Source organism: Ictalurus punctatus, chromosome 16 (genome assembly GCF_001660625.3).
Source record: "Ictalurus punctatus breed USDA103 chromosome 16, Coco_2.0, whole genome shotgun sequence".
Classification (NCBI taxonomy): Eukaryota; Metazoa; Chordata; class Actinopteri; order Siluriformes; family Ictaluridae; genus Ictalurus; species Ictalurus punctatus.
Window position 1 is genome coordinate 11,382,440 of NC_030431.2, and position 26,429 is coordinate 11,408,868.

The 26,429-nt window shown below is 37.2% G+C and overlaps 1 protein-coding gene across 1 annotated transcript; it reads left to right on the forward strand.

Annotated features, from left to right (window-relative positions):
• The first annotated feature begins 1,850 nt into the window (after nucleotides 1-1,850).
• trpc4a (transient receptor potential cation channel, subfamily C, member 4a) lies at nucleotides 1,851-24,725 on the forward strand. Its single transcript, XM_017488419.3, has 11 exons — nucleotides 1,851-4,136; nucleotides 8,486-8,889; nucleotides 10,173-10,694; nucleotides 18,319-18,655; nucleotides 18,860-18,999; nucleotides 19,351-19,673; nucleotides 19,770-19,965; nucleotides 21,566-21,760; nucleotides 21,981-22,022; nucleotides 22,296-22,385; nucleotides 22,453-24,725. Exons 2-11 carry the CDS (start codon nucleotides 8,512-8,514, stop codon nucleotides 23,053-23,055), a joined length of 2,826 nt encoding a protein of 941 aa, XP_017343908.1. The 5' UTR covers nucleotides 1,851-4,136; nucleotides 8,486-8,511; the 3' UTR covers nucleotides 23,056-24,725.
• Nucleotides 24,726-26,429: the final 1,704 nt, after the last annotated feature.

Below are 26,429 nucleotides of genomic sequence, written 5' to 3' on the forward strand. Positions count from 1 at the left end.
TAGATGCATGCTTTGCATTGACAGACCCTCTGCTCACCTAATGTCTGATCTACTTTAATTAATTAATTTATTAGAAATTGTATTTTAGAAGCTGCTTCTCCAGTGCTGGCTGGCTGTGAAAGAAAACTTATCCATTAGCCAGTAGCCTATTGCTTCTTCAAACACTAATGAGAAAACATTACAAATGTTTTGCCTTTTTATAACTGGAGCCTATGAGCCATAATGGAATCTATCTCCTCCACTAATGAGTGCAAGAGGCTCAGGCTAATGTAGATGTGTTGTCTGTTGGATAAATGCATTCTGTATGACCCAAGAAAGTGGAAATTTGGGAAGTGAGCAAAAGGGCTTTGGGTTTTACATCACATATTTAAATTCAAGTCATATAATATCATAAAATATAAAATCATATAATTTAACAAATAATTAGTAAAATATGATTGTTATATTCATATACTGTATATTCCACAAAATGCCTTAGATTTTAATTGGGGAATTGTTGAAATGACAAAAAAAAAATGTTCTGTTTAGTCTATATATGAGATACAAGGCAAAGGGCAGCATCATATTGATTTGGCACTTAAGTAGATTTGAAATAACAACTGAGATCAATGTGTAAATCAAGTTTAAAAGCACTTTGGGATGATCGGTTAAAAAATTATTGCATTTTAGAAAAAGCTTTTATTTATCAAATATATATCACAGCAGAGTGAAATTATTTTCTTCGCATATCTCAGCTTGTTAGGAAGCTGGGGTCAGAGTTCAGAGTCAGCCATGATATGGCAACCCCTGAAGCAGAGAGGGCCTTGCTCAAGGGCTCAACCCCTGACCTTCTGATCAGTAACCCCGATCCTTATGTTTGCATATAATGTGTTTACATACATTATATAGCCAAATGTATGTGGACACCTGGCCATCACACCTGTGCTTCATAAAAATCCCATTCCATAACCGTGGTCATTCATGGAGTTGGTCCCCCTTTCCACTCAGCTTTCCACTCGATTTTGGAGCATGGCTCTGGGGATTTGCTCATTCAGCCACAAGTGCATTAGTAAGGTCAGGCACTGATGTTGACTGAAGAGTGTATCAGTGTTCCAGATCCAGTTCCAGTTTTCCATGCTATAACTGGACCATTATTTAAGTATGATGTGGTCTAATAGGTGCGTCCATAGTTTTCTACCAGTGATGATTTTTCCATTTTGCTTGAACTTGTCCCTCCTTTCTCTCTTTAACCAGATACATATAGTCACTGTTCAATGTAGATCCAAAATCACTGGCTGTGAGGGATGAAACAACTAAACTCTGTTACAATCCAAATCTATTTGGACCCCATTCTATCCATGTAAAATATTCAGCCCCTTGATCACTGCATGTCATCTTCCATTCCTCTATTTTCTAAATGATTCTCTCCTATCAGTTTCCCTTTACTAACATTAATTTTTATTAATAAAGTGCTTCTCACTACACTGAGCATAATTCAGACAGCATAATTTCTTTCCCCAAGGATAAGAGCTGATCAATTTTAATTACCCTGCCTCTCTGTGTTGCTGATAGTAATGGGGATTTGGTAGACATGGTGGCCTTAGGGAACCTCTTCTCTGTGCTTGTTTTACTTCACGCATGCACAAATCCCCTTGCCACCCTTCTGTAATTCACTGTGCTCTGCCTTTCATTTTAGAGTAATTTAATGCAGGATTACAGTATATGGACAAATCCTTGGGCTGAGTTAGGGTATATATAATTAGACTATTTTTTCTGTTTGGCCATGTGTGTGTGTGTGTGTGTGTGTGTGTGTGTGTGTGTGTGTGTGTGTGTGTGTGTCATATACAGTATGCATGTGTGTATTTATAGCTTGTCCATTTGTGGCACACATCAGATCATTCTTGCAGAGGACACCCTGCTGCCACTTGGGGGTTGTATTAATGCATCAACATCTGTTGGAGATCGTATCACCCTGTTGGAGATTAGAATACTGAATCTTCAGGGGGCGCAGAAACATAGAGAAAAATAAATTTTTAATACAGATCATGAAAGGAAACAAACTGAGGATGACTTCAAAACCAAAATGCATTACTAGTAATGGCTCTTTCTGTAGATGTCCCAAAGGGCCTTTCTAGTATTTCCTGCATCATTGTTATTCCATTACACTCTAATAAATGGGATTATTGCAGTGGGCTAATAGAGGGCTCTTGAGTGCATGATGTAATTGACAAGGGCGTTAGCTGAACTGCTAATCATCCGGGGCTGAGCCCAGATTCTTCTCCATCAAAAAAAAAAAAAAAAAAAAATACAAAAAAATTTTTAATGTTCTTCTAAATTACCCTGTTTGCATGCATTTGTTTTCTTGCTTGTAAGGGCTTATATTGCTTAAAAAAATGTGAAAATTTGACAGAACGATGGATTTATCATAAAAGTTGCCTCGGGTGTATGAAGGACTAACAGACTGATATAATGTCAAACTTTTTGGCTATCTAACATGAGAATAGACTAGTTTGGTATCGCTAGGCATAACTAAGCTATCATTGTATGGGTTTAGCTGGTACAGTGCCATGCAAAGTATGTTAGCGCTCCTTATGCTCTGCTCATATCATATTCACAAACTTATATAGACATTTACACACCTTCCTGCTCAGCATGAGAGAATGTTAGTCTTTTAGTTTCTACCCATTTACTGGTTTTAAAAAAATTGTCACCCAATAAGACACTAGCATTTCCATGCATTTTCCTGCAAACCATGTCTGATTGGTCTCGCCTCCGTTCACTGAAGATGTTACTGATGTTTAGTTACATAGTGACAAACCACTACAAGTGGAGAATTATTAGGGGCTAAAGAAAAAATCTTTGAGGCTATAGCCCTGAATGCCCAGGGCCAGGTTACGCCCCTGGTAATTGACACTACTTGCGTTCCTTGCTTGCATCTTGAGATCTGTTAATAATTTTTACCCTTTACTTGCATTGACTACATGTGACCATTATTTTTTAAGGGCAATAAATATGTCTTACTATTTGTTTGTTTTTTTGTATTGTGTGAACCTGACTATGTGCCCATTTTACAGCCATCTGTTTTGCCCTCGGCTGATTTGCTGATTTGTATTGAAAATGCCAGAACGTTTATTGCCATAGTGCTGCTGTTAGAGGAAAGCAAGATCAGCCCCACTCTTCGACACAAAGCGTCTAGCAGATAAAATACAGGTTAAATGCTACCACTGGCAGCAAATCTGTATACTCAAGATATATCAATAGCTGTGCCTCAGCTTTCACTGCAAGTTACTTTGACTTTTCTGCTGTCATTTTAGACCCCACTTGCTGTGACTAAAACTGGGGAGAAGGAGAGACTGCTGTAGTCTCTGTTGTAGCCTAAATGAGACAAAACCAGGTCACAAATGCACTGCTGTTACCCAGTGTGGTAGTAAGCACCGTTTGAGCTGTGTACCTTTGATCAAGACATGCTTTGGAGTGCAGATGCTGGAGGCCCAATCTTTACTGCAATGATGAACTGACAGTATGGGATTCTCTGCACTAACACTCTCTTCAGCTATTTTGATGGTCAGGCCAGTGTAATATCCTTACAGACAGCTAGTATCTGGATATGAGAGAGAGAGAGAGAGAGAGAGAGAGAGAGAGTGTGTGTGTGTGTGTGTGTGTGTGTGAGAGAGAGAGAGAGAGAGAGAGAGAGAGAGAGAGTTTCAGGCTTAATAGAGCTCTGCGCCTCACTCCAAGCTGAGTACCGACACACTGAACTGGACCTAAACTGAAGTTTACGCACACTGACCAGACAGACTGGATATCCATGCGGAGGAGTCTACGTGTTTTTTGAACAACATTTCTGAACATTTTGAGCAACATGTTCTTTTCCAGTTTCTACAAATTGTGATTGCTAACAGAAATCTCTCGAACTGAAGGGGATGACAGGATGGTGGGACCGTCACACAGTAATCACTGGGTGAAAACAGTGTGACGGCGCACATCGGCGCTCCGTTTTGAGGACTGGAGAGTGCATTGCTTTCTCCACATTTCTTCGCTTCTTTGCAAGCCGAGACGAGCGGTTTCTCAACGCAGCCTCACTTATGAACACCTGTTGTGCGTCTTTGCTGATCAGTTCATATGCGCCGGGATTTTTCGCAGCGACTGAAATCCAGGTGAGCTTCGTGTTAACGTCCCCCATTTTTTAAGAACAAAAAAAAAAAGCGTAATTACATCACACCTAATGGCGTGTTTCGCAATTTAGTTGCTAATCAATAATAATAACAATAATAATATTTAATAAGTCTTTCTTTCGTTTCCGTTTTCGACTTGAATCACGGAACCGTAAAAAAAATAAATACCTTCAGTGGGCTAAAGCGCAGTGCAGTGCGTGCGGGCTCGTGTCTCCATCTAAACCCGGCGGCAGTCTGCTTCTAAGAGAAAAGCATAAGAAAACAGGGTTGAAATGCATCCCCAAAATTACAACCGATTATACAAAATCTATGAGAAATCATCATTTCATTTCCCCCCCACCCCGAGATCGGTAGATCAGCTGCGAGATAACTCTGGAAGAGTTTCTGCGTATGGTCCAAACCACACAATGATATTTGCATGCTATCTGCTGACTGTATACTACCAAATGCGCAAGATGATGTGCTCTCTTATTTACCTATCGGGTTTCATGCATGTGACAAGCACATATCTGCAGTCTTCTTGAGATGCAAAGAGAACATCAGCTGTCCAGTTTAAGAAGCTGTAACACAAATATCTGGTTACAGTCAAGTCCACAGTTTTGGTCTCGTTCAGAAATGACAAATGACACTGATGGACTGTTTCATTCTCAATATCTGTAATATCTGTATACCATGTTGATATTTCTGTAAAGCTGCTTTGAGACAATGTCTATTGTAAAAAGCGCTATACAAATAAAATTGAATTGAATTAATTATAATTAACTGCAGTAATTAATTATAGTGTGACCTTATGGAGCTTTATATAAACTTTTCTCATCCACTTATCATTTACTGGTTTGTAGTTTTTATTTTATAAATTTATAAATTTGTATTTGTTTGTTTGTTTGTTTGCTTGCTTTTGCACATTTTACCTTTCATCGATTTCCCATTTCCTCATGCAACAGCGCTCATTTTCAGTCCTTAAGTAATAGCTAATGGGGCATGCCTTAAACATTGTGCACAACAAGTGCTAGACAGTGTGGAAAAAATGCACTCCCATAGTGCAGTGCATCCGTTAGTATAGAATATGTTTAATTCCCTTACCCATCAATTGCAGCTTGTTTGGCCAAGATAATATGTGTGAGAGCAACATGATGTACCCCACTCCGAGTTTTAAATGTCCTACTATATGTCAACTTCACTGACAACCGCAGAGATGGTAATATTATGTGGAGTTAGTATAACGACCAGAGAACATGTTAATGACAATAGTCTTGTTCATAATCAGTATACATTGGGCTAATTAAATTCTACTGACAACCAGCAATCATTCACCAATGATGTATAAGATACTGTCCATTTAAGTCACAGAAACCGAGACACAGTGAAAATCCCAGCTTGTCTCATCTTGTTACTTCAAAGTTAGCACCCAGGGAGCATCCAGAACTTTTACTGAAACTAAAAATACAAATAATTGTAAACATTATTTTTAAAACTTGTATGGCCAAAAGTATGTGTATACCTGACAAGTCACACCCCTTATATGATTTTTGTACATCACATTCCATATTTAATCCACCTTTGCTGTTATAATAACCTAATAACCTCCACTCTTCTGGAACGGCTTTATACTAAGTCTTGGCAAATGGCTGTGGGGATTTGACCATTCAGCTACAGGAGCATTAGTGAGGTCAGGCACTAATGTCAGGCGAGGAGGCCGAGCACATTTCAGTGAGGATAGGCTTTGTGCAGATTACTTAAGTCCATCCACACCAACCATGGCAAACCATGCCATCATTGTCAGGTTTGGGCCCCTTAGTTCCAATGAAGGGAACTCTTGATGCTACAGCATACAAAGACATTCAAGACCATGTTGTGCTTCAAACTTTATGGAAATTGTTTAGGGGAAGGCCCACATATGGCTGTGATGGTCAGGTATACATATACTATATATCTTTGACCATATAGTATATGTTTTGTATATATTAATAAAAGTGCATATATGAATGTGTAACAAATAAAAGGAAAAAAACAGCAGCTCTGTTATTCTTTGGGAAGTATTTTGCAGGCATGGTTTGGGTCCATTTGTCCACTTAGAGAGAATCAATGCTGTAAATGAATACAAAGAAATTCGGAGTGATCCTATTATGAAATATTTCTATGCTGAGCGTGCTCTCTTCTAGGATGTCCCCTACCACAGTGCCTGGTAACTCAGTGAATGATTTAATGAGTTTGAAATGATGTACTATTCGATGATCTTCGCATTTACTAATTTTTAACTCAGATGAACCCTATGGGAGATTTTGGACTGACCTGTTAGACTCCTGTTAGAATAGATACACCACCACTATCAAAACATATTAAAAAGCATAGTTTCAGAGACTTGTAGAATCAATGTCAAGGCACATTGAAGCTATTCAGGTGTCTCTTGGTGACCTTTTTGTGACACTTTTTTCATAATTTTTTTTCTTTAATTCGTCTGCATGTATATTTTTGTCACACATGTATGTACATGTACATATATGAATTGATTAGTACAGAAGCTATAAATGATGTCAGACCTAGAGTAAAGCAGCACTAGCTATAGTATGCTTCTATATTATGTTCCAGTAAATATGACTACAAAGACAAAATAAGGTGACTACTGTGTGAACAAAATTTATCTGAGGCTACATAGAAACATATGTGGAAAAAGAGCCCCTTCTGAATATGTTGCTAGTTTAGGCACACCTGTAGAGTTTAATCTTTTAAACTAGATGAGTTGTCTTGCAAAATATTGTAGATATATATAATTTAATCAACCAAGTCAGTTATTCCTCATTACAGTTGTAATGATTTACACTACTTGACAATTGAATATCTGTCATGCATTTACATTTTTGATAAATTGCACACAAACCATTCATGGTCAGACGTTACTGGATTTATGGCTGTAGACATGTTGGACTTGTGTAATTGAGTATGAAATGAAAAGTGCTACAAACATGCCAGTCCTCCCAGTAAGCAGTGAGGAAAATGGAAGATGAGGAATGTAGGAAACAGACAAATGAATAAACATGCTAATTAAGAAATTAGCTTAAAAGAAAAGGTGAAAAATAAAAATAGGCAGTAATTGTTAACAAAAATTTTACTGTAACTTTATAATAATTTGTTTACTTTTATTACATATAATGCATAGTATTTCATTCTGAATTTTCTTGTATTTACTCAATTGCCTAAACAATTAATAACCCAACAACACATGTATGTATTATTGCACACAGTAAAGCAATGTAATTGTCAGGTCAACTCAATCAGTGAATTCAGTTTCTCAGAACACACCACGGCCTACAACCATGGCCGTGCCAGACTTCACTTCCTAAAGCACAAGCACCTTGTCATACACACCTGTCACCAATCACCACCAGCAATATATATATTGGAAGTAAACGCTCAGTTTGTTTATGCATTTGACTTTACCAATCCTGCTATTTTCTGTGATCTGCTATTCTGGTTTTGACCCTGACTCTTTTCCTAGTTTTCATGACCTGCCTTTGCCTAGTGTACTCTGTTTGTTGATCACCTGACCTAAGCCTATGTTTGACCCTGATCTTGTTTCCCGTTTTGGATTTGTCTGTCAGACTTTCATTAAAATTTTTTTTAACTGCAATTGTATCCATCTTAACCTTCTCTCACATGACAGTATTGCTGTGAGTCATGCTCCAGATTTTGTGGAAGATTTCATCAAAAGGCATTTCCACATAATACAAAAAAAGAGAGAATAGAATAATAAAAAACAAAAACCCGCAAACACAAAGTGTTTTTTTTGTTTGTTTGTTTGTTTTTTTGTTTTTTTTAGATTTATACTTAAGTTATTGAAGCCTGAGAGTGAACCATAATGGGTGTTCATGTGTAGCGCTAATGACAACACTAAAAGCTGTTTCATCTTTAATGTACCATCCCAACCCTCAATGCCTGAAATCTATTGAGTTGTCCTCCTGTATTTGCTTCTCAAATCAAGTCAGTTTTTAGGGTCTTATTGTCTATGTACACATAAATTAGGATGTAATTGTTAAGATAAAGTGCAAACAGTGCAACACATGTACTGAGTCAACCTACAGCTTTAGTAGTACTTTAGTAAGTGTAGCACAATACAATAAAAAAAAAAAAAAACAGTACATACTGCACGCTACACAGACAAAAGCAGCAGTATCAGGGTAAACTAGGCAGCATAATTAGACAAAACAGAGCAGACTGACTGTGAAAATTGCATGTAATTGTACAGCTTGTCAGGTTTGTTACACCTTGTCTGTACTCTTTTTTTTCTGAACCTCTCAAAATCTTTCCATATAAACTCACTCCTCTTTATGCAGCATCAGTGGAACATGGCCTAGCAACGATGTCCCAGCTGTATTACCGCCGTACTGGTAACTCCTCATATCGAGACCGCATCCCTCTTCGGATTGTGCGGGCCGAATCAGAATTATCCCCCCTAGAGAAGGCCTACCTGAATGCTGTAGAGAAGGGTGACTATGCCAGTGTGAAGCAAGCCCTGGAGGAGGCTGAGATCTACTTCAAAATCAACATCAACTGCATTGACCCACTTGGCCGCACAGCCCTACTTATCGGCATTGAGAATGAGAACCTGGAGATCATCGAACTCCTGCTCAGTTTTAATGTATACGTGGGTGACGCGCTGCTCCATGCCATACGCAAAGAGGTGGTGGGTGCTGTAGAGCTACTGCTCAACCACAAGAAGCCCAGTGGGGGCATGCAGGTAGGACCTACATATCCTAAGAAAATTATATCTGTTCTAAAGGTGATCTGTTAAGGTGTGTGATGTCTTTGAAGGACAGCCTCATTATCAGAGAACTTTCTGTTCCTTCCTTCCTATTGAAGATTCTCTCTTTGTTTCTAATATGCACAGTGTTCATTATTATCTCCTAAACAAAGTTTTCCTGCATAATCTGAAAGGACCATAGAGTAAATTTGAGTGTTAAGAGACACCCTGTTTTAACTTGCTTCAGCTGTATCCCTACCCAAGAATTGTGGAATTCCTCTTCTTATAAAATCTAATGTTTTTCATAGCACTAAAATGACATTTAGCCACTGCTACCCCTTTACCTAAATAGCTTATTCAATAAGCAATAAGCCCATTGGCCCTGAAAGGTTGCCTAAATTGATAACCATGCCATCTATCATCACTGCAATGCAGAACATTTTTTTTTTATATTAAGAAGGTGCCTGCTGGCAAATGCATCAAATCTATCTTTCTGTGGCTGGAGGTGAACATATTGTTTGTGTCAGTTCTTTTGAGCTGAGTGGAATGATATATTTCATCAGCAGTACATTTGCCATGCATTTGTAAAAAGAACTTGAATCATGAGTGCAGTGACATAAAATACAGATAATCCATTAAAGAAAGTTTTCCATCCCACTAATTTTGTATGCGGCTTCCTCCAGCTCTGCTATAAATCTGAGGAATGCTATGCTGCTAGATTTCGGCTGTCTTCTTGTTGTCTGATTAAAGATGGCTTGGCTAGGTAAATACTGAAATAGCTCTGACAAACAACTTGACACATGCAACCCGTTTCTGACACCCCCGGATGTAAAATCTCAGGCAATTAAACACAGCATGGTTTCTCCCCAGTGATGTGATGTGCCTTCACTTCTGAATATTGAAGGATACTGTTTGGTGTACAGATGAAATTCTATTATACTAGTTCATAATTTTTTATATTATTGTGAGGCAATTGTTGCATAGTAGCTCTTATTACACAACATCAAAAGTGGTTTTGCAAAAACAATATACTATGATTTTAAAAATATAATACATACTGTTTAAAAATAATGACCCTCATGTTCAATAATATAGGTTTTTGGTCAGGCTTGATACAAATTTTGTCTTATTTGTACAGACCAGTATACTTTTATTTTAATGGGTTACCTTTAAGCCAAAGAGTTCAGTTCAGTGTGGAAAATATCATTTTGAAATTTTGTTTTTCAATAAAATCTTTTAATGAGTTGATATGAATTACACTAGTCCAATTTTTCTCACAGGTGCCTCCTATTCTGCTGGACAAACAGTTTTCTGACTTCACCCCTGACATAACGCCCATTATTTTGGCTGCTCACACCAACAATTATGAAATCATCAAGCTTCTGGTGCAAAAGGGCGTTTCGGTGCCCCAGCCACACGAGGTGCGCTGCAATTGTGTGGAGTGTGTATCTGGCTCAGATGTGGATAGCTTGCGGCACTCACGCTCCCGTCTCAACATCTATCGCGCACTGTCCAGCCCATCGTTGATCGCCCTGTCCAGCGAAGACCCATTCCTCACGGCTTTCCTCCTCAGCTGGGAGCTGCAGGAGCTCAGCAAGGTGGAGAATGAGTTCAAGGCTGAATATGAGGAGTTGTCGCACCAGTGCAAACAATTCGCCAAGGACCTGCTGGATCAGACACGCAGCTCACGAGAGCTTGAGATCATCCTCAATTACAGAGATGACATAAATCCTCTGGAGGATGAGGGCAACAACAATGATCTTGCCAGGCTCAAACTGGCCATCAAGTACCATCAGAAGGAGGTGAGATAACCCTGCAATATTCTTTGCTAAAAAGGTTTACTAAAATTGCAGGATATAGTATATTTTCTATGCTATATTTTCTAAAACTTGAGTGTCTTAAAATGAGCATGAAAATCATTTTAAAAAATAGAGAGATTTTGTTCAGATTCATTCATTTTACCTGATTGTAAAAAGAAACAGTGACTTTTTAACAAAAACAATTTTAGTCTCTTCCATATTCATCTCTAATTTGCACACACGTCAGATGTTTATTTCTCAGACATTTTGAAAAGGTTTCTCAGTCCTTTTAGATGACGTTACTAATATTACAATTACTATGAATCATTGTATTCTACTCAAGGTCTTCCATAACTCTCTAATGCTCTGTTTTTAAGGTAATACTGTTATTTTACGTGAATATATATTGCCCCCTTCTGCACAAGAAACACACTGCAAACTAATTATAGACATTTGGTAATAATTTTAGACAGAATTAAGAGAAATGTGTACTAAACCTAATATATTATAAGGACGGCACATACAGATTAAATATGGCATGAATTTACTACCATATTTGCTCATTCTATTTAACTACTCCAAACAACACTTTTATCTTTCCTTCCTTGGCTGTCATTATTCTAACTTGAGGTTGTCTATCACATTTGGTACAACTGCTTAATCAAAACCTTTTGTGTTGCTTTCAACACAATCAGTGTGTTAATACATTTAACACATGCAGTGTGTTAAACATTTCCACACAGAGATGTGTTAAAAAATAACAATAGAAATTACAGAGATGTGTGGTTTATATTTTTATTCCCCTACAATCCTAAAATGCAATTTGTTTGTATGCTAAAATTCTAAAAATGCTCACAAAATAAATTCTAATTCATTTGACATTTATTAAAATCATTTAAACATTTGACAGATGTAAGAATTGGAGTTGATGCATCTTCTTACAAATCTCCTTGCCACCTATAAAGACGGGAATCCCACTCGCTTGCATTTGAAAAAAGAGCAAAAAGAGTGTTGGTTAGTTGCTAGCTACAAAATATGGGCAAATGCCTTTGGGCTTCAACTGAGAAATTGCATTACAGAATTGTGGAAATGTGACCTCCACTTTCCTAATGAATAAAATTGTGCTGTAGCCTCACCAAGAAAATCTAGCTAACTTGCAGATATTTATATTCCAGCCTTTTTGCACAACTTAATTAAGTCAACCAACATTACAGAGATAGTGGAAAGCATTACAACCTAAACCCCATCCTCTCTTTTTGTCACGTTAACCTTGTTAATAACTTTTGGCCTCGATATTACTGAGCTAGCTATGTTTCCGTTAGCCACTGACTGTCTGCACCTGTTAACCAGCATTAATATTCACCGAATACTTGAAGAAACACAGCTCTAACTTATCAGCCTAATGCTAATTACTACAGCTTGTCTTGTCCAAAACTCTTGATAAATGTAGTTAACGTTAGCCCACTCTTTGTATTACATCATAGTGAATAGCTGTAATGCTAGGTTATCGTTAACTTTCAAAAAGGTAATGGGAATGTCTAACATTGCGATAGGTAAAGTTAATTATCACTTGTTGAGTTACTGTTTTCCAATGAATACATTTTCGAGAGCTCCCTGCCTAAATATCACAAACTCAGCCAGGCATTTTCAGCAGCATTAACACTAAATAATGAGGAACGCTAACTCACCTGTGGTTATTTCGTTTCCTCGCCTTAGGACTCTTACTCCGATATCACAATCAAAAGGTCAAAGCAACCAACATTCACTTTGAGACAAGTTCAGAGTTGGATGATGACGTCGGCAGCACAGTCCGCAACGTCTTTGGACAATAATTTAACATATGTTGTGTTGGTCACTCGTGTGAATTTTTTTTAGCACATTTTTTATTTATTGGATAATTTAATGCATGTGTTGAAATAATAATAACACAAAAAGTGCATAGGATATAAACACATATGACTGCAAATGCAATATGACTACAAAAATGATGCTTTCACCCATAACAGTTTATTCAGCTTAACCTGATAATCTTGGATCATTAGCTAAAAGTTTAAAGCAGTTTTAAAAATTCTCATCATAATCAGTAATTTCAGGCTTGTGAGGCTTATAAGACTAGTGTTAACTTAGAGCCCTGTCAGCACAGTCAGGCATGCTGAGCTGTGCTAATATTAGATGTGACAGAACAACAAAGCTGTCCCAAGATCAGTGCACAATCTCTGTTACCATGGGAACAATGGTTACTGGTGATCCCTAACAAAGACCCCCAAGGAATAAGCATAAATATTTACATGGTCAGGCAGCCATCGTAAAGCAAAAGCTGGCAGCTCAAGGCTCACCTGAGACAAGTTAAGCTGAAGATTATCACAATTATGTGTGTGTGTGTGTGTGTGTGTGTGTGTGTGTGTGTGTGTGTGTGTGTGTGTGCCACAGGCGATTGCGTTAAGACTTCACAAGAATTTCATTAAAATGTGCCAATTAAATGTTTACCAAAGTGTCATATCACTCTTGCTGGAATTCAATATTTTTTGTGACTCAAACAATAAATATCTCACTGCAGTATTGTGCTGTTTGATCATTAATCTCAAACTCTTTTCAGCATACAGTGCACATAATTTTGAATCATGCCCAGATGCACAACTTCACTGGGAGTGAATAGAGTATGGGCAGATGCCCCCCAGATTTTACACATGAAAAAAAGTTTACTGTGCTGTACCGTTATGATGATTGGTAGACCTCTCAAAGGAGCAGAACCTCGTAACTAGCTGCCAATCTGTAAATCCAGAATGAACAGGACTGACATTTCAACTTGAAGATATCTGACCCAGATGGAATTGCATGGAGCCTAATTTAGTAGTAGCAATTTGTAAATAGTATAAATAAACTGTGATATAATTTCTGTTTGATTATTTGGATTCATTTCTGAATAGTCTAGCTAGCTGTCATTTCCTTCTTCAGCTAGCAGCTTAGCTGCTTTTTGGGACAAAATAGACACTGCTATTGTTTACCTGATTGGAATTCGCAAAGAAATGTAGAGATCCAATATTAGCCTTTACTGAAGTGATGGAAAGGCCAGAGTGTAGATAAAGAAAGGATCTGCTCATGATCCAAAACATACAAGCTCATCTGTGTAGCATGGAGGTAGTGTCATGGCTTCGGCTTGCATGGCTGCTTCTGGAATGGGCTTATTAATCTTTATTGATTATGAATCTTATGTTGGTAGCAGCAGAATGTCAGAAGTCTAAAGAAAAATCTGCCAATTTACAGAGAACTACATCCAGTGTAATTGGGATGCAATTTATCATTCGATTGATAGATAGATAGACAGACAGATAGATAAATGGATAGATAGATAGATACCTTATTGATCCTGAGGTGAAACTGCATTATTAAAGTAGTGGTATAAACAAATATTTCCATATAAAAAATCACACCAAAAATAAGATAAAGATGCACACTCAAAAAACTGTAATTGAGTCAAAAAAAATCTGTTGTGCAAGAAAGTGTGAAGGTGCTTTCTAAAATGCTCCATAGGATAGAACTATTAATGCTACTACTTCAACTATAAAAACTGCTACTACTACTACTACTACTACTACTACTACTATTAGTACTACTACTATTACTACTACTACTACTAATAATAATAATAATAATAATAATAGTAATTTTGTGAGCCATGCACCCAGACTCAGTGAACCGCACATTCATATAAGCAATCACAGGAAAGCAAAAGGGAAATGGATTCAAGAATGATTTATAGTTTCACACATTTGGCAGTCCGTTATGGAAGAATGATTTTAAATATCAAAATTCCTTGATAACTTTTGTTCAGACAGGTCTCAAGATGACGTGAACCAAATTTGGTGAAGATGGGACAAAATTTATAGGAGCAGCAGCAAAAATGGCAGTTACATGTAAGCATTTTTAGCATGTTGTTTTAACTTTTGACCAGTAGGTAGTGCTGTCATGAAATTTGTTGCATAGCATCATGGTCCTGAAGCTGCATACCAAGTTTGTGTCAGTGCGCAAAGTTGTTAAACTTCCTTTTTAGTTGCTTCACCGTCAGATTTATTGGAACAATTTGGGCAAACCATTTGCAGTCTTCAATTTTTTTTTATAAATTTGTGTGAGGCTTACTCTGGAGATTATGTGCTCAATCTGGTAATGACTGGATACAATTCGTAGGAGGAGTAGTGAAATTTTTTTTTTTTGGACAAATTCCCAGATGTTAGACAGGAAGTACACTGTCTAACATCTTTTTGAATTTCAGATGCTAGTATGCATTATACTCCATGGAATTATAGGAAAAAGGAGCAGTGAATTTAACACAAATACTTTAAATTATATAAGGAAAAAAAATGAAAGTTGTTACAGTTCTTGACCACAACGTGGTAAAGTCATGCAACATCTTGGGTACATTCAAGATACATTCAAGGTCCTGAAGATACTTATCAAGTTTCTTGATCATACGTGGATGCATTGTTGAGACACACACTCACATCCTGTTTTTTTGCATGTGCCAATGTTTTACAGGAGAATAGTTTTGAATATGCAAAATTCATTTGATAACTTTTGTGAGGCTTTCTCTGAAGATGATGTGTGCCATATTTGGTGATGATTCTAGAGATCATCTATGGGCTGCCATAGTCACCCTAGTCAGAAGAAAAAGAAGAACAATAAAACATAGAATAAGAAAAGGGTGCCTACATACCATCTGTGCTTTACCCCCTAATAATGACCCAAAACAAACAACACAACAAAAAACTTTATTCCAAGGAATAAAGTGGAAGGTTTTAGACTGGCCAAATCAATTGTTGTTTAACACACGTAGATGGATATATCAGCTGAAATTCAGCTGGAATTCAGTGTATAGCAAAAGCAGTAGAATTGACCTTTACAGTGTGTATATACTGTAAGCACCAGCCACCACTGTGTGTGTGTGTGTGTGTGTGTGTGTGTGTGTGTGTGTGTGTGTGTGTGTGTGTGTGTGTGTGAACAGTAAACGTTTGCAGTAATCAAGGAAAAATCTTTTTTTAACGGTTTTGGAAAAAGTTTTTATTAGCATTGAATAGTCAAAAGGTTTAGTCACTAAGGTCAAAGTTAGTGTTAGGTGTTGGCTTAGCATTATTCATATAAAATATACACAATAATTTACACACCAATTACAAAAAAGTTGGGACGCGGTGTAAAATGTAAATAGAAACAGAATGCAATGATTTGCAAATCTCATAAACCCATATGTTATTCACAGTAGAACATAGAAAATATTTCAAATGTTTAAACTGAGTACTATGTACTGTTGTAAGAAAAAAATAAGGTAATTTTGAATTTTATGGCCGTAACACATTTCAAACAAGTTGGCACAGGGGCAACAAAAGGCTGGAAAATGAGTGTTACTAAAAAGAAACAGCTGGAGGCTAATTGGCAAGTGGTCAGTAACATGATCTGGTATAAAAAAGTGTATCTTAGAGAGGCAGAGTCTCTCAGAAGTAAAGATGGGCTCCGGTTCACCAATGGAACAATTTCAGAATAATGTTCCTCCATGTAAAATTGCACAGACTATGAATATCTCATCATATACAGAACATAATTTCATCAAAAGATTGAGAGAATCTGGAGAAATCTCTGTGAGCAAGGGACAAGGGTGAAAATCAATATTGCATGCCCGTGATCTTGGGGCCCTCAGGCGCCACTACATTAAAAACAGGCATGATTCTGTAATGGAAATCACTTCATGGGCTCAGAAACACTCCAGAACTCATTGTCTGTGAATACAGTTCGCCGTGCCATCCACAAATGCTGGTTAAAGCTCTATCATGCAAAGAAGAAACCACATGTGAACATGATCCAGACACGCCGCCGTCTTCTCTGGGCCAAAGCTCATTTAAAATGGACTGAGGCAAAGTGGAAAACTGTTCTGTAGTCAGAGGAATCGAAATTTGAAATTCTTTTTGGAAACCCTAGACACTGCATCCTCTAAAGAGGACTAAAGAGGAGAGGGACCATCCGGTTTTTTTTTATTTTTTATCAGTGTTCACTTCAAAAGCCTGCATCTCTGATGGTATGGGGGTGCATTAGTGCCTACGGAATGGGCAGCTTGCACATCTGGAAAGACACCATCAATGCTGAAAGGTATATACAGATTTTATAAGTTTTAGAGCAACATATGCTTCCATCCAGATTCCATCTGATCTTTACTTCTGAGAGACTCTGCCTCTCTAAGATACTCTTTTTGTACCCAATCATGTTACTGACTTGTTGCCAGTTAACCTAATTAGTTGTAAAATGTACCTCCAGCTGTTTCTTTTTAGTAACACTTACTTTTCCAGCCTTTTTTGCTTTCTCCCAACATTTTTTAAACATGTTTCAGGCATCAAATTCAAAATTACCTTACTTTTTTCCTTAAAATGGTACATTTCCTCAGTTTAAACATTTGATATGTTTTCTATTTTCTATTATGGGTTTATGAGATTTGCAAATCACTGCATTCTGTTTGTATTTATATTCTACATACCATCCCAAATTTTTTGGAGTTGGGGTTGTACATGTCAGTAGAAGTACCTTACAAAGATAATAAAACCAAGATTCTGTGTTGCAGAAAGTCCAAGTTTTGCTTTTCTGCAATCTGTCACAGATGTTATTCTAGTAATAATAAACAGTAGTGTTTCAGAATCTGCTCGATTGTGGGAGCAGCCAGCTAACATGGCATAGCTCACAAATTCCATTACATCATTCAGAGCTCAGATTTTACATAGCATAAAGAGCCAAGAAACACTGAAGAATGAAACATGTAATTTTTAAATTAAGACAATTAAAGCTGCACTGTGGAATCACAGTGACTTTTTCACACATTGTTTACATTTGAGTTGATTGGGAGGGCTCATATTTCCTTTGAAATTCTCCTATTGAGCATAGTCCTGTTCACACACAATTTAAAGCACAAGTACCTGTTCATCCAAGAGCACTGTTTGAGCAATGTATGATGATCTGTCAGGATGTGGTTAGTTATATCAGCCATGCCTCATATGCTGTGCAGATGGCTGCACAAAGGTGTAGAAAGTTGAATTTCATGCCATCTGATCAAAAACAGACTGATCAAGCTGGAGTCACTAGGAGTACTTTTATTTCTTGAAATGTCATTTGTTTTTCATTATCCATATTGCATGAATTCTCTTAGACAGGGCTTTGCTTTTATAACTGGCACAAACTACAAGAGGTCTAATGGTCTGAAGATCGATCTTATCAGGATAAAACTGATAAACTAGTATTTTTAGATTATGGCAAAGATTGCAAAAGAATTAGTCCCCTATGATGATCTTTGTGCAATGTGTTTTTCATTTTCTTCCCTTTCAAAACAATTTGAATTGTTCAAAACGTTCCTTTACTACCTCAATGATACCCAGTTGTTTTACTAAAATAAAATATAATGTAAGTACATTATATTAAATATAATATAATCTATCAATTAAAGTTAAATAATCTATACAAATACAATACAGTTAATTCTGATTTAAAATATATTCTTTATCTGTTTTGTTTATACATATATATGGTCCAGACACATTTAGCTTGACTTCTACTGAAAATTTTATAAATGTCTTTGTTTTTTTCTTTCTCTTGTGATTAGTTTGTAGCACAGCCAAACTGTCAGCAGCTTCTAGCATCCCGCTGGTATGATGAGTTTCCAGGCTGGAGGAGACGCCACTGGGCCGGCAAGTTTGTCACATGCATTTTCATCGGCCTCCTGTTCCCTCTCTTCTCCATCTTCTATCTGATAGCCCCTAAGAGTCACTATGGCCTTTTTATCCGCAAGCCCTTCATCAAGTTCATCTGCCACACTGCCTCTTACCTGACCTTCCTCTTCCTCCTTCTTCTGGCCTCCCAGCATGTGGTCACCACAGACTCGGGTCGGCAGGGTCCAGCTCCCACCACTGTGGAATGGATGATACTGCCTTGGGTGCTCGGTAACTCATACCAAGTCCTTTAATTAAATATATCCAAAGAATACAAAAAAAAAAAAAAAAAAAGACTTCTAGCACAGAGTGGCATGTTTGGCAAAGCTGTTAACAAGTGGGAAGAAATGCAAATGAAGTGTTAGAAACATAAAATGGGTGTGATGTCTTGTGAGCTGCAAAATTTATATAAGTTTTTAACCTCACTGTTTATAGGATTTATATGGGCTGAGATCAAACAGATGTGGGATGGAGGCTTTCAAGATTATGTCCATGATTGGTGGAACCTTATGGATTTTGTCATGAATGCTCTCTATCTAGCCACTATCTCTCTAAAGATTGTAGCTTACACAAAGGTAAGATCATAAATTATATTGTGCTATACCCAACATTTCATTTACCAGATGCCCTTATCCAGAGTTACTTACATTTATCTTATTTTTTATACAACTGAGCAGTTGAGGGTTAAGGGCTTTGCTCAAGGGCCCAGCAGTGGCAGGTTGTTAGTACTGAGATTTGAACTCACAACCTTCTAATCAGGAGGTCACTGTCTTAACCACTGAGCTACCACTCACCCAACACTGAGAAATCTTTTTTTTTGGTACAGTAGATAGGGTTACATTTTCTTGTCATTGAAATGGTGCTCAAATACAGTGATTAAAAAAAAGTCCAACGTTAGATTATTGTTGACTTTCTTTTCTCTCCAGTACAGTGACGTCAAACCCAGGAATGATTGGGAGATGTGGCATCCTACCCTGGTGGCAGAGGCACTATTCGCCATTGCCAACATCTTTAGTTCGCTGCGCTTGATCTCGCTCTTCACAGCTAACTCCCACCTGGGTCCTCTGCAAATCTCTCTGGGCCGCATGCTACTGGACATCCTTAAATTCCTATTTATCTACTGCCTTGTACTTCTGGCTTTTGCGAATGGCCTCAACCAGCTATATTTTTATTATGAAACCGAGGCTTCAAACAAGACAGGGAACTGCAAGGGTATTCGCTGTGTACAGCAGAATAATGCATTCTCCACGTGAGTGACTGCAGATCTTAATAAATTGTTTGTTAAAAAAATAATCTGGGCTCCATGCTTGTAGGGAAACAGTCTCTATTCTTTGTGCTATTCCAGGTTATTTGAAACCCTCCAGTCTTTGTTCTGGTCCATATTTGGCCTCATCAGTCTGTATGTGACCAACGTTGACCCAGAACACCAGTTCACAGAGTTTGTTGGAGCCACCATGTTTGGAACCTATAACATTATTTCTCTGGTAGTGCTTCTCAACATGCTAATTGCCATGATGAACAACTCGTATCAACATATTGCTGTGAGTCTTATGTTTTCATTTTTCCTGGGGTAATGTCTTTATGCAGACACAAACACAGTTTCATGTTATATTATATTAGAACACTTCATGTTGCTAATATTTTTTGGTGTAGGCCAATTTTATTCCTGTTTTTATGGTCAGAAATGAATGCATCTGCACAGACATGGTTGAAGCTGGGGGTTGTAACATTAAAAATCTGCTGCGAGAGTGGGGTTTTCAAACCCACTATAGTTAAAAACTGCACTAACAGTACCACCCATCAAGATGCTCTTTCAGAGCAGTCACAAGCCCAGATCGCTTTTCTTGAAACAATGGTTTAAAAGTCCTGTCCAATTTCTGACAACCTAATTTTTTTGATGTACACTATGTCACCCCATTTTAGTATAAACATGGTACTTATTTTATCCAATTCAAACAAGAACAAAGAGCCAGGCCCTTGATGTGTCATTATATACAGAGCATCATCTAATCTTTCTGCAGTTATTCAACAAGCAGAATAAGATCACTGCTGGCCTTAGAGTTGCTGCTTCCCTATTTTGTGTGTGTGTGTGGAGATGTGTTTTTTCCTCTGAAACTAAAGGCATCAGGCTTAATATCAAAAGTCAGTTTATAGCAATAATAGTAATAATAGTAATAATAATAATAATAATAATAATAATAGTGAAGATAGATTTTAATTAATACCAAAACAACACAAACAAGAACTATGAATAAGCAGCAAAACATTAAGCCAAAGTATAACCGTGAAACAAAGACCATAAACACAGCAACATAGACAACAGTAAAGAAAGTCAAACGTACGACAGAGAGTGCAGTACAAACTGTGACTATATACACATAGGTGCTCATTAACATGATGTGAAAGACTTCAATATTCATGGCCATTGACACTCCCTTGCATACAGCCTTCTAAAACCAAAATGTCACACAAAACTTAAATCAATGTGTTGTTTTATGTGAATGAATGAACAAGATTGTTTTCACAGCATGTTGTTACAAAGACTCTGGTCTACATAATCCAGTACTCAAAAGTCTTGTGAAAATATATTTAGTATTTGTTTTATCTCAATGTCCTTAAAAATATATATTTTTACTAACCAAGTTTAAACTTCATTTTCTCAAAAATATAAACATGTACCTACATGCTGCTCAAATATTATTGTAGCAAAATTTGTGCTGGATATAGTGTAATTATAGATTTACTATTAATATGTTATAAGTAACTGAAATAAGAACAAATGTCAGGGCATGTCAAAACATCTCCAGGATAAAAAAGCCTCAGACTCTTAAGGGTTAAAGGTCTTACCCAGTAACACACTATGTCAAAACTGAAAGAAATTCCAGAAATGATGAGGAAGAAGGTGATCGATATACATCAGTCTGAGAAGGGTTGCAAATTTTATTCAAAGGCTCTGGGACGCCAAAGAACCACAGTGAGGCCATTATCTCCATTTGGAAAAAACTCAGCACAGTAGTGAACCTTCCCAGAAGTGGCCGACCTTTGAAAATATGCTGGATATTTATTTGTTTTGTGTTTAACCTTTCCCCCCCTCATTCTGTCTTATTTCCATAAATAATATTTTCTTCTGCTACTTCATAGGATCATGCTGACATTGAGTGGAAGTTTGCTCGAACTAAGCTATGGATGAGCTACTTTGAAGAGGGAGGTACTTTGCCTCCTCCATTTAATATAATTCCCAGCCCTAAGTCTGCATGGTACCTGATCATGTGGATCAAGAAGCACATCTGCAAGAGGACAAGATCAGAGAGAACTGCGACTTTTGGGTCAATTAGTGTAAGACTTTTATCTTTTCTGCTGAATTTATAACCTGCATCAAATTATTTTGGATCATTGCATATGAAAGTAATACAGTTTTAGTGTGGTAAATTTCAATATGTAGTGGTTTAAGCATGATTCTTCTGTACTAACATCAATGCTGGGAGCCTCATTGCCAAACCAGAGGCTGTGAAAGTGTGGTTAAGTCAATAGTCAAGCCATTTCCATTCTCCCACAGAGGAGAGCTGCAAGGAATGTCCACATCAATCACCAGTATCAGGTAATGATGTCTTTTTCAAAGCTAATACCCATTATTTCTATTTACCTTTGTGCTATACATCAAATCCTCTGATGACTTACTGCTGTGAATATATTCCCCTTTCATCTCTCATGCCATAAATCAGCTTGTGCCTTTCCCACTCCTTTCTCTAAATTTGGTACTGCAGATGCTTTTAATGCTCTGTTAGGCCAGGTTGATAAGTCAGACCTCATACAGTCTAATTTCATATTGATGGCTATTAGCCTTCTCTTTTCTTGTTTGGCATTCTTGCAGGAGGTGCTGCGAAACTTGGTGAAGCGGTACGTGGCTGCAATGATCAGAGATGCCAAGACAGAAGAAGGCCTAACAGAAGAGAACTTCAAGGTAAGTCTTTATATAGTGGCTTCATGGTGCGGCAACAATTGAATAAACCATGTCTCATTTTTTTCAGGAGCTAAAACAGGACATTTCTAGTTTCCGATATGAAGTGTTAGGAATGATGAAAGGAAACAAACCTTCCAAAGGAAGTACAGGAGCCTCAAACATGGCCTATTGTGAACATCCTATGAAGTGTTCAACAGCTCCTACTGGAGAATCACTGAAGAGCAAGCTTAAACTTTTTAATGTCACTACCTCTATTCTTCAACAAAATTCAAAAGCAAATACAAAGAATACAGAACACTACCTTGCTAATGGGTCCATCCGTACACCATCAGAAACCACATCAAGCAACAGGACAAGTGATTTCTCTGGATTGTATCACCAAATCTGGCATAGGGGGACAAACGATCCTGGCAGGATTTATTCGGTGTGTGAAGAGGTTGGAGAGTCAGATACAGAGGAACTGGGGGAGAAAACCAAGAATGACAAACCCTCTGAGTCATTGATTATGAAAAAGGCCAATGAAAATGAAATGGGTGAAAGCAGTAATGAGACAAAAGAAGTGCACAAAATGATAGAGGAAAGAAACAGATTTTCTGACATACCATGTATATGTGACAACGACGTGAATGACGAGAGTACTGAAAATTATGAAGAAATCAGCAGATTATAGTAGCATACAACCACTATGAGAGGAACAATCACACACCAGTTAAGCCAAACTAGTAGCTTCTTTGGGAATCAACTTGTCTGAACTGTTACAGATATCCATTCTTCTGTCTTTAAGATTCTAGAGAAAGGTGTTGATTGAGACCATAAACAGTAAACATTTAAAATGTACAGGTTGCCTGAATCACCAATATAGTGCATGTACATGCCCTGCTGAGGATTTCTCTGAAGGAGACTCAGGGATGACTGTCATTTTGGGAGTATTCTAGGGATTGGAAGCTATGGCCGCAAAAGGATATGTTGCCAGTAATTTCTGTCCATTAGCACTTTTGTTTGACTCTGTGGTTTCAACTTGGTATCCATATCTTAGCAAGCTTTTATAATCAGTATTCTACTGGTTTAATTGCTCATCACAATAAAATAAAATTGTAGGTGTAATAATGGAAGCATCAGAAGCAATTGGCCAGGTGAGGCTTTTCTTAATAGAGTTTTGGAACTATTTAAAAATATTCCAGAAACATCTGTATAATAAATATTGGCACAGGCATGAGCCCACAGAGCAAAATAAAACATCTTCAAAAGTTTTCAGGATGGCTGCCTGAAGCTGACCAATGCCTGTTCACCACCCTGAAGTTTCACATACAGTTGTGCTCATAAATTTACATACGCCTTGCAGAATCTGCAAAATGTTAATAATTTAAAAAAATAAGAATAATAAGAGGGTTCATTAAAATTGCATTTTGCTTTTTTATTTAGTACTGCCATGAATAAACTATTTCACATAACAGATGTCCACAAGACACAATACTAACTGAATTAACACAAATGAATCAGTTCAAAAGTTTACATAGCCTTGATTCTTAATACTATGTGTTGTTACCTGGATGATCAATGACTGTTTTTATGTTTTGTGATAGTTGTTCATGAGTTCCTTGTTTGTCCTGAGCAGTTAAACAGCCCACTGTTCTCCAGGAAAAATCCTCCAGGTCCTGCACATGTTCTTTTCCAGCATCTTCTGCATATTTGACCCCGTTCCAACAGTGGCTATATGATTTTGATATACAGCTTTTCACACTGAGGGATTCATACACCTTAATTACAAAAGGTGCATACATTCACTGAGGCACAAGAAGGCAACACGATACATGATAAGAGCCATGGGGATGTAAAGTTTTGAATAGGATGACTGATGTAAATTGTTATTATTTTGTCTTCTGAGAAACATGTAAATATCTTGTTTAGCTTCTGAAGGGCAGTAATAAATAATAAAAAAAAATAAGATCTTTAACAAAATAATAAAAATTTACACCAATCATCCTGTTCAAAAGTTTACAAAATAGAGTAAAAGCTTTCCAAATATTTTCTCTGTGTATTTTCCAATCTGTGTTCTCTGTGTATTTTGTTATCTAATTTGTGCATTTTATTTTCTAACCTTTTAAAAAAGTTTGACATGAACTTGATAGTGTTAGCATAAATGCTAAAACTGTTGCTAGAGTACAAAAACAAAAAGATCCGCAAGCAGAGTTGTTGAATTACTTACTTACTTTTGAAAAACTCACCAACACCCTGCCTTAGTCATTATCAGCAATCCTTAGTTGTCTAGCTGAACAACATCTCAACTGTTTTGCAATATACTAAACACCACAACAAGGGTAACTCAGACAGGGGCGTAGTTTGTTGGGGGGGTGGGGGGGGGGGGGGGGAGTATAATCAGAACGTTTTTATAAGAATGTTTCAACTGAAACATAGAAGTAATTTATTTTCTAACATTATTGGTGTTCTGACTCGATTGTGAGTTTGTCATAATAAATCAGATAAAAATACTAAAAGCCCCCCTCCGTTGCACAAGTTATTGCCCAACACAATGCTTGAACACAAACTGACGTTTGACTAGTAGAGCACAGGTAGCTTTAAAGATGAAGATGAAATGCTGCCCAGCAGACTACTTTGTATTGCTGGTCAGAGAGGGACAGGAAAAAATATAAGACATACTCAGGAGGTAGAATAATATGGTGTAATGTAGCTAAAGACAATCCACATATATTGTAGCTAGTTAGCTAATTCATTGCAATTTAGCCATAACTATCAATATAACAAGCTAGTGAAAAACTGCCTTTTGTTATGCTAGATAAATTTTGTTTTAAGGAGTTCCCATTATTATGAACAACATAATAAGCATACCCATTCACACATCAACCCCCCCAATGTTCAAACCAAATTTACGGCCATGAACTCAAATAACTATAATCTATCATTCATACTCTTCTCACCAAATTAAAGAACAAATAAATGTTTGGTAAGAATGTAGTATTGGAATCTCACCCTCACACTTTGTTTAAACTCTCATACATGTAGTTCATGGCACAATAACTGGATGTGCTTTATTAAGTTCTGTTTCTGTCAACTAGCAGTCAAATATTGGGTGAAATCCAATATTTTGGTGGGGGGGGGGGGGGGGGGGGCTTAATAGCATTCAAAACAGTGTTATTATAAATGCAAACTTTTAGTAAACTGAAAAACACACACTATTAGCATCACATAAATATATATAAATAAAATTGGTTTCACTCTACCCATGTTTTACATTTTTTCCTACATTCTTTTGAATGTCCATGGAATAAAATAAAATATTAGATGCCATGAGTGTACCTTCTACCATTATGTACACATTTGAATGGCCATGTAAAACATAGCAATGTGATAACATGAAATTAAAAATTACCATATATGGCCATGGGCATGGTTTAGACTCAGGACAGTTGTCATTTGCTGCTATTGTCAAGCAATTGTTTGACGCCATACACAACAGTGCTTCACCTTCACACGTTCACTGAGAGTAGACTAATGGCTGAGAGATAGAAATTTGGCACACATGATGCAGTATAAGACCATAAGCACATCATAATGAAACTAAAGTCAAAAACCCAGACATTTTCTCAAATTTTGAAATACCGGCCAGTTGCTTTTTTAAGGTCCAAAAAAAGGACGTATGGTCACCCTAATTAATCTGATTGAGTTGCCCAGAAAAGTCAAGTGCTTGCCTAAGATGGCTCTGAATGTGGAGAAGATTCCTGTTGTAAATACTGACATAAAAGTTTAACTCAATTTTCCGATTTAAGTGGCCAAATCTGAGTATGGCCCTTGATCATAAGCTGAGAGATTTTATGTCTTCATACAGCCTACTTTACTCTAGTATATTATTACTATGCAAATATTTAATTAACCTTATACAGGTTTACACATGGTGGACATTCATGATGTTGCTTTGAACTGATGATCTTGTTGCAATAGCAGACTGCATGGAGGATGGAGGAAGAAGAGTATGGCAATTTCATTCTGTATTCAGTAGTTATATCATGTTATTGGTTAAGCATCCAC